This window comes from Chaetodon auriga, chromosome 19 (genome assembly GCF_051107435.1).
Source record: "Chaetodon auriga isolate fChaAug3 chromosome 19, fChaAug3.hap1, whole genome shotgun sequence".
NCBI classification, from domain to species: Eukaryota; Metazoa; Chordata; class Actinopteri; order Chaetodontiformes; family Chaetodontidae; genus Chaetodon; species Chaetodon auriga.
Genome location: NC_135092.1, coordinates 14,213,659 through 14,222,146, shown reverse-complemented (window position 1 = coordinate 14,222,146; position 8,488 = coordinate 14,213,659). Strand labels below are relative to the sequence as shown.

At 43.8% G+C, this 8,488-nt stretch overlaps 1 protein-coding gene across 1 annotated transcript; it reads left to right on the top strand.

The window, feature by feature from the left end:
• The first annotated feature begins 4,187 nt into the window (after nt 1-4,187).
• prdm12a (PR domain containing 12a) lies at nt 4,188-8,228 on the top strand. The gene is made up of 5 exons (XM_076758727.1): nt 4,188-4,581; nt 6,060-6,250; nt 6,439-6,594; nt 6,882-6,996; nt 7,154-8,228. The coding sequence occupies exons 1-5, from the start codon at nt 4,365-4,367 to the stop codon at nt 7,582-7,584; spliced, it is 1,110 nt and encodes a 369-aa protein (XP_076614842.1). The 5' UTR covers nt 4,188-4,364; the 3' UTR covers nt 7,585-8,228.
• The last annotated feature ends 260 nt before the right edge of the window (nt 8,229-8,488 follow it).

Below are 8,488 nucleotides of genomic sequence, written 5' to 3'. Positions count from 1 at the left end.
AGAGAAGTTCTTCACTCCATGATTCATTTTGTGAAGTTTTGGTACAGATCGATCGGCTGTTTGCAATATTCTGATGAAGAAAAGTTTAAAATCTGGCTTTCGTTGTGAATTATAAGAGCAAAATATGTTGAAGTCACCTGTTCTCCTTATTTAATATCTGACTGTTTGTGAGATTTTGGTAAATGAGTCTTTAACGTCAGACTTTTCCATCTGTCCGCTGTCAGCTTCCATATCTAGACGCCTTTCAGGTGTGATAATTATTTCTCCGTTTACTGTTTCATGACGAATCTCAATCTCCGCAGACTTCCTACGCGACCATGTCTCCCTGAACGTCCCTCGGGACATTTCATCCTCTCCCTCCTCGCGCATGTTAGGCGTCCACCAGCAGCAGCATGTCGCCCCTCAGGCTCCTGTCCAGTGAGATGTTCCTCTCCACCCCCTCCAGAGCCCCTCCAGCTTTGTCGCTGCACATCTTTGCACTCAGCAGGAGGACTCCTGCCACAGTGGACCCTGCACGGCCCCTGCATTGATGCGGTGCAGCTGTTTCCAAATCCAGCCCTTGATTTTGATCCTCTTCCTTTTTTTTAAACACGCCGTCCCCGAGGACACTTCTGACCTGGTGGTCCTTTGTGGCCGTCTAATAATTTAGTTGTTCCCGGATCACTCGCAGACTGAGGTTGAGAGGCACATTGTCATCAGTAAAGGCCGTTCTTGAACACACTTTTCTCCTTTAGGGGTTATTTAATGCTGCAACATTTGAACCCTCACTTTCGTGGGAATGTGACGTGAACAGTTGGTGTTGTACAGACTGTGAAGCCCTTTGAGGCAAAGTTGTGATTTTGTGCTAAATGTCCTTGAATGTTAGCTAAACCTTTCAATATAATGCAATTAAATATAATGTCAACACAGTCTGTGACTTCAAAAATGACCAAATGAGCCAAAAAACTCTTCTTGCACCAGAAAAATTAACACAATACATTTGAAAAAGCTGTCGCTGACGAATAATACTCATCTGATTTTTGTTATTTTGTATGTATGATATTCAGATTCAGACTGTCTGGAAATGAACTTTTGAAATGTTAAAATGTTGGTTCCAAAACATATGATCAGCTTCTGAAATATGATGCACTGTTACAGATTAAACCAACAGCAGGATGCAGATAAAATGAGGTTCGCCTCGACCAACATTAAAATACTGCTGATGCGTTTTAAGGCAGCAGAATCAATAAAACAGTAGTAGAACACGATGAAAGGAGCCATCCTGCACAGTGAATAGCCTGCTCTCACTTCACATGCATAAAGACATTCATGTGATCGCACTTCTGAACTGTCACTAAAGTAAAATTTTAAATGTAATGGGTACATTTTACATTGTCATATCTCATTTTCTTCAGAAAAGTACTTCTTCGCCAGTGAAGGCCCCTTCACTGCATCCCCTTTGAAAAACTCCTATTTATAGCAGTGAATGGTTTTTATTGATCTGTTGTGATTGTACTTAAAAGAGAAGTATTTAAATGTTTAGTAAAATGCATCATTGATTAGTTTATTATGTTTTGTATTGGTAATTTGAATTGGCACAGTAACTAAAGTTGTCAGATAAATGTGGTGAAGTATAAAGCAGCAATATACAAGTACACTAAGTCAGAATTGTACCTAAGCAAAGTACTGGAGTAAATGTACTCAGTTACTTTCCTCCTCTGGTGCAGAGAAAGAAACTACAAGGACTCTAAAGCAGACAGAGTGTGTTGTTTCCCATTAAACTGGATCATTATTCATTTCCTAATATTTGAGGTGAATCGACTTGTCTAATTTAATATTTCAGCCATGCGTGGACAAAGTTTTCTTTACTGAGTAACTCACACACACACACTTTCAGCTCCTCCACATCAAGCAGGTGTCCTGACTCCCCCTGTCCGGTCCAACGAGAGAGGAGGGGGGAGAAAAAAAAAAAAGCTCCTTTACTGGGGGGGTGAGGAGGGACTGCACCTCTCTCACCTTTGCAACAGATGAGCCGATCTTCAGTATCCTCCACACTGTGGCAGCTACCTTAATCTGTTTTTAATGACCCTGCGGAGGATCCCCAGAGACCCTCCACTCTTTTCTCCCAGCTGGTTGGACGGCAGCAGTTTGCAGGAGCGTGTGTGTGTGTGTGTGTGTGTGTGTGTGTGTGTGTGTGTGTGTGTGCGTGTGCGTGTGCGCGTGTGTGTGTGTGCGCTTGAGTGTGTCTTCCCTGCAGCAGGCCTGAAATCTGAGTCAGTGAACGTGTGTTTTAATGGGAGTTATTTTTTCAGCAGGATATCTCACCTTTTTTTTTTTTTTTTTTTTTGTGGGATAAATTCTGATTTTTCGAGCAAAAGTTTACGCTCTTATTCTCTCTCATAACTGATCATTAAAGCTGAAATGTACTATTTTAAGACGATCGGCTCTGTTTTGTCCACTTTTCCTTCAGGCTGCTGGTTTCTCTCCTGATAGGCGTAAACTCCGCTATTTATCCACAAACAAACGCTTTTCTTTGATAGGTTTCCCAGCAGCTCTTTGAAATAAAACAATTACCGCATTCTTTGTGCAATAATTGTCAATCATCCACATTAAATTGATAAGCTTTAAATGGACAGAATAAAAGCTTAAATTGTTTTACAATGGAACAGCTAAGCAGGATGATTTGCTATTGCTGACATGCCCGCGGCTTTACCAGCTCCACATAATGCCATAGGTTAATGCATAAATAAGCAAATCAAATCCATGCGTTACCCCAGTTCAATTCATTTAATTCCTCTTTAATAAAGAAGCGGCCCCGCCCCCCTGTCCCCGCCATTTACCTCGGATTTGTGCGATGAATGCTATAAATGTAAATCAATCTAGATGAGAAAGAATCCCATTGAAAGAGCAGAGAAATTTCATCTGGGAAAAGGGAGACAAATGTAGGAGGGGCCCGCTCATAAAAAGCAGCTGTTTCACAGTAATCTTTTTTCGTGCCCTGTCACTCACCTTGCCTTTTCACTATCTCTGCAGCTCACACACACAAAAAAAAAAAAGAAAAAAGAAAAAAGAAATCCACTATTGTATTTAGTTGCCATATCTTCTTTTCCCATTACATTGCCATATTCCTCCAGAGAGAGAGAGGGAGAGAGAGCACCACTTGGCTATTTTTTTTTTTTTTTTTCGGACAATCCCCTTGTAGTTGTTGGAGTGAAAAGAGGAGTGCATGGATGTCAAATTGCCCTCAAAACACCATGAAAGATTGATTAGCAGCACTTTTCAGGGCCCTGACATTACTTGGAGGGGAGCTGAATAGGAAACCTGTGAGCCGGGGATGGAATAAAGATGTCCTCTCTGCTGGAAAAGAAGGAAAACTGCCCATTTAGCCCCAGTCCATCAAGCCCGAAAAATAGGCGAGAGAGGAAAAACCACAGAGGACTGCGACTATAGAGAAGAAAAGGCTCGTATATACTCATCTAAACGTTGTCACAATACCGAGGGGGCTCCGAACATCCATGAATATTAAACCGCTTACCTCAACAAGGGCTTGAAAAAGTGAACCACGTCAAAGCAGCTTTGCATTTTTTGCATGCGAACAATGCTGTAAAAAAAAAAAAAAAAAGAAGCAGAAGAAGAAGAAGAAGAAAAAGCCACGTCGAGCTTGTTTCCATTCTTGTTATTCCCGCGCTAAAGTGCGCACACAAAAAAAATTAATATCACCACCGCATGAATACGAAATGCCTGAGAAAAAAACGTGCGAGCGACTCCCAGACTCACTGACCCACTTCAGCGGACACTCAGGCTGCACCGCGCGCAAGTGTTTGCTTTATTCTCTGTGTTTTCATCTGGGTGCGTTATTTTTAATCAAGCATGAGCATTGTTTTAATTCACACAGGCGCTACTGGCTGCAGCGTTTAATTATTTGCGCTTTTTTTTTTTTTTGCAGGTTTTAAATCTTAAAACCCCTTTTTTTAATGTATTTATAGTCGTTTTCAGGATGCACGCGCAGCTGTGCGCAGACATTGCGCGGATTAAATGTTGAGCTTTAAGTGCAGATGATGACTAAAATAAAGTTTTGGCCACTCTTCCTCTCTCTCTGCTGGCTGGTGGCGGTGCAGCAGGCAGGTCCACGCGGTGAGGGGTGTGTCATTAATAAGTAATTAGACAGGGGTCACACCAGCCACTTATATAAAGAGACCCCCACAGCCAGGCAGGGCAGCTTTACGCACAGACAGTCTGGAGCGGGAGGACGGACTGAGGAGCTGCTCTTGGTGTCCACTTCTTCTTCTTCTTCTTCTTTATTTGCCGCTCCGCTCGCATCTGCGCCGCATTTCAAGTTTTTTTTCCTCTTGTTTTTTTTTGCTCCTCCGTTGGCGTGTCGCATCATGGGCTCCGTGCTACCCGCCGACGCTTTGGCTCTCAAGTCTGGATTTAAGTGTCCGAGCCGCTCGCTGTCAGACGTGATCACCTCGGACATCCTGCACAGCTTCCTGTACGGCAGGTGGAGGAACGTGCTGGGCGAACACCTGGCGGAGGAGCGGCAGAGCGGCAGCCCCAAGACCGCCTTCACCGCCGAGGTGCTGGCTCAGTCCTTCGCTGGAGGTAGGCTGACGCGCTGGGTCACTGAGGGACTATTTTATTTCAGTTTAATCATCACTGTTTTGTCATATTGTTGCGCATGTTTGCACGCTTTTAATTGTGGGTTTGCAACCCTTTTTTTTTGTGATTTTGGGGGTTTTATTTCAGCCTAATGCGGTTTTATGGGCATAAAAATCATGATTTCATGATAGTTTTGATTAAAATAAATATTTTATATAAAGAACGTGCTGATTAGATTGAATGCAGTTTTCTACAAAGGTGCATTACTGACATTCAGGAGGAAAATTCCTTTATTTCCACTGACAGCTGAATTTGGGCATTTTGTCACAATAATATCATCACATATAATTTCCACAAGATCCACTAAAAGAAATGTCACTCTCAAACTCGGATTTCCCAGAGTTTTTCTGACTAACTTGTTGCTTTTTTTCTGCATTTTCCCTCTTTTTGCTGCTTTTATTTCGAGCCATTTAACACGTTAACCCTTTCGGAGCTTTGAGACCCCGCGTTTGGAGGCTTGTTAGGCGTGTAAGTGCCGCTGATTGAAAGACGCAGGGCATTAAATTCATTTGGTTAACTTTGTGCTTGACCTGGGAAAGTTTCCACTTAAACCTCGAGGAGAGAAAGGTTTCCTTTCTTTGAGATGTCCCGGGTTTTTATCCCGCATTCATCAATCTCCGGACAGTCTCTTTTCCTCTCTTGGCAGCTATGGGGCTCCGGAGCTTTTCTCTTTCTCTCTCCTTAAAAGATTTGCTGTTCCTCGCATAATGCACCGTGAAGGCTAAATCTAATGCTATTCATTGCATGTCAACCATCTAATCGCCTTTCCATTTTTTTGTTGCAGAAATTCCTGAGTCTTTTAAACAAGTCCTCGTTTCATTCAGCGCAAATTTATTGCTACAAAGTTCTTAAAAGGATAATGAATTTGGAATTAGCCGTTTCTTTTCCAGTAAACTTTAATGAATATCACATCTGAAGCATGACAAATTGCTGGACCCTGGGCAATAGAGGACCATTTAACCCCTATTCGGCCGGGCTTTTTTTTCACAGCCTCAAATTAAAAAAAAAAATCTTTGATTTTGACATTAAAGAAGCGCAAGATTTTTTTCTTCTTTTTTTTCTCTTTTTGATGCGGATGAAAATGCTTTCCAAGGGGGTTTCTGTGCACAACAAAAACTTTCAATTCAACCAGATAATCGAATTAAACGGAGGATCAGGTGTAGCTTAATATTTCGTGACTAAAATAAGATCCAGTCCATTTGCTGCTTTCAGGCCTTTTCCAACAATCCTGTTGCATGAGGCGCTTTGGAACAACTCTTTGACCACAACTTTCCTACTTTATCTGAATTAGGCTGGATTTTTGTGCACTTCTACAACCATTTTTACAAATCTACTTGAAGACACAGATGCACGGTCTCGAAGCCTTGTCACTCCTCTCGCTTCCATCTTTCATGCTCACGCTTCTTCTTTTGTGGTTGCAGAGGTGCAGAAGCTGTCCAGCCTGGTGCTGCCCAGTGAAGTGATCATCGCCCAGAGCTCAATCCCTGGAGAGGGTCTGGGCATCTTCTCAAAGACTTGGATCAAAGCAGGAACCGAGATGGGCCCTTTCACAGGGAGAGTCCTGTCCCCTGAGCACGTGGACCTGCTCAAGAATAACAACCTCATGTGGGAGGTGAGACTTCATCCACTTCGTTTATTCAGCCTGAGGGGAAAAACCTTTAAGATGCTGCTGATTATGTCAGGATGTGCAGCCCACGTGGCCACTGTTATCCAGAGACTCGACCCCTCAGTCAGTGTTATAGAACTTCCTTGCCGTGTTGCAGTATTGACCTGGTTTTCCTTGCTGCTGTGTGCACTCAGGTGTTCAACGAAGACGGCACGGTGCGCTACTTCATCGACGCCAGCCAGGAGGACCAGCGCAGCTGGATGACTTACATAAAGTGCGCCCGGAATGAACAGGAGCAAAACTTGGAGGTGGTGCAGATCGGCAGCAGCATCTTCTACAAAGCGGTGGAGGTGAGGATGAACTCCAAGTTTGTCTGTTCAGCAGCTGCAAAAGTAATACTGTGGGTGTGTATACATGGACTAGGCCTTCTGTGGCTCTATGGGATTTTATAGACGGCCACCAAGAATGTAAACGTCCCTCAGAACAGCGCCACCTGCTGGCCAAAGGGGTGACAACTATGTGTAGTACATTCCTTTAATTCGGCTAGGTTGATTATCAAGTTGCAGGAGTCACAGAGCCGCAAACTGAAATCACGTACTGGTTAGCTGACCTTTGCCCTTTTCCCTTTCTTCCTCAGACCATCCCACCAGACCAGGAGCTTCTAGTCTGGTATGGAAACACTCACAACACATTCCTGGGGATTCCTGGAGTTCCAGGCACAGATGAAGAACAGCAGAAGAAAACCAGGAATGGTGAGTCGTTTGACGGATCAACATGTTACCGAATGTTTTCATTGCCAGTGTATTTCATCGTGGTTGAAAGTGTAGATTTCTGAAAGCGCAGGTAAACCTCTGAGCAGCAGTTGTTTGGCTTTGAACTCACCACCCTCCTCTTCGTTTCCTCTCCCAGACGAGTCTCATCCCTGTGACGGCTCTTCCTCTTGCTCTCCATCCGCCTCCATCACGGCCGGCCGGATGCGCTGCGTCATTTGCCACCGCGGCTTCAACTCCCGCAGCAACCTGCGCTCCCACATGCGCATCCACACTCTGGACAAGCCCTTCGTCTGCCGCTTCTGCAACCGCCGCTTCAGCCAGTCGTCCACGCTCCGGAACCACGTCCGGCTGCACACCGGCGAGCGGCCCTACAAGTGTCACGTCTGTCAGAGCGCCTACTCGCAGCTGGCGGGCCTGAGGGCGCACCAGAAGAGCGCACGGCACAAACCGGTGACGCACGCCACCGACGTGCAGTCCCAAGTGTCCCCACCTCCGCCACAGATGACGGCCATGCCCCACCAGCACCAGATGCCCCTGGTGCACCACATTCCCACCATGGTGCTATGATGACAGACACTCGGAGGGACAGTCGCGCAGAACAACATTGCACTTTAGCTCATAGCTGTACAGAGAGAAGATCCTGATGAGAGAGGCCCTCATCAAGGAAATCAACGAGTCGATGTGCTAGTAAAACATCTCATTAAGACATTGTTGCCTTATTTGTATTGCTTGTTTCTCTGGTCATCATCTGAGGAAAATTCCAGCAGAGAGATGTAATGTTTAAATGATTGCCTGCATTTCTGGAGGCTGAAAAAACAACAAATTTTACAAATAATTTGTTAGTAATGCTTCTCTGTGTAATCTTTGAACACGATTAAATGTCATATATCACTACAAATGTCAGACTTTGTTTCCTACATTTCTACACTATGTTTATTTTGCATCACAGCCTCACCAGCTCAGGATGAAAAGTACTTTCAAACAATAGTCAGAGATCTGAATCAGTAAGTCGAAACTAAGGGACACCGGTGTACAATGATTCAGCTGCATCGTTCCACACTGTAAACTGATAATGTCACTTTAACCTTGCACAGACTGTATACTATACTATTGTGTAATTGTAAAATTGTATTGTATGCTACTGTACATGTGAGTGTAAATACATTTGTGCTTTCTTCTATTAAAATAAATATGATATGATATTACACATGACTACTGGAACACCTGTTGCTGCTTTAAAGGCTCCCAGCACATTTTGTGCTGTTCAGTGTGGTGATTTTGAATTGCAGAGGTCTGACCTCTGACCTGTTCTGATAGTTTACTCATAACAAAGATCTGAGGATTTTTTCTTGAAGGTGCAACATCAAGTTTTGATTAAAAATGGGAATCCTGCCTATGAGCTGATCACTTAAACACTTTTATTAAGAAAAAGAAACACACACTTTGCCAAATAATTGAATGGCTTGTTTTT

Coding starts and splice junctions, on each gene's coding strand:
- prdm12a (XM_076758727.1), top strand. CDS start 4,365: ATGGGCTCCGTGCTACCCGCCGACGCTTTGGCTCTCAAGTCTGGATTT. Junction 4,582..6,059: donor GGCTCAGTCCTTCGCTGGAG/GTAGGCTGACGC, acceptor TTGTGGTTGCAG/AGGTGCAGAAGCTGTCCAGC. Junction 6,595..6,881: donor TCTTCTACAAAGCGGTGGAG/GTGAGGATGAAC, acceptor TTTCTTCCTCAG/ACCATCCCACCAGACCAGGA.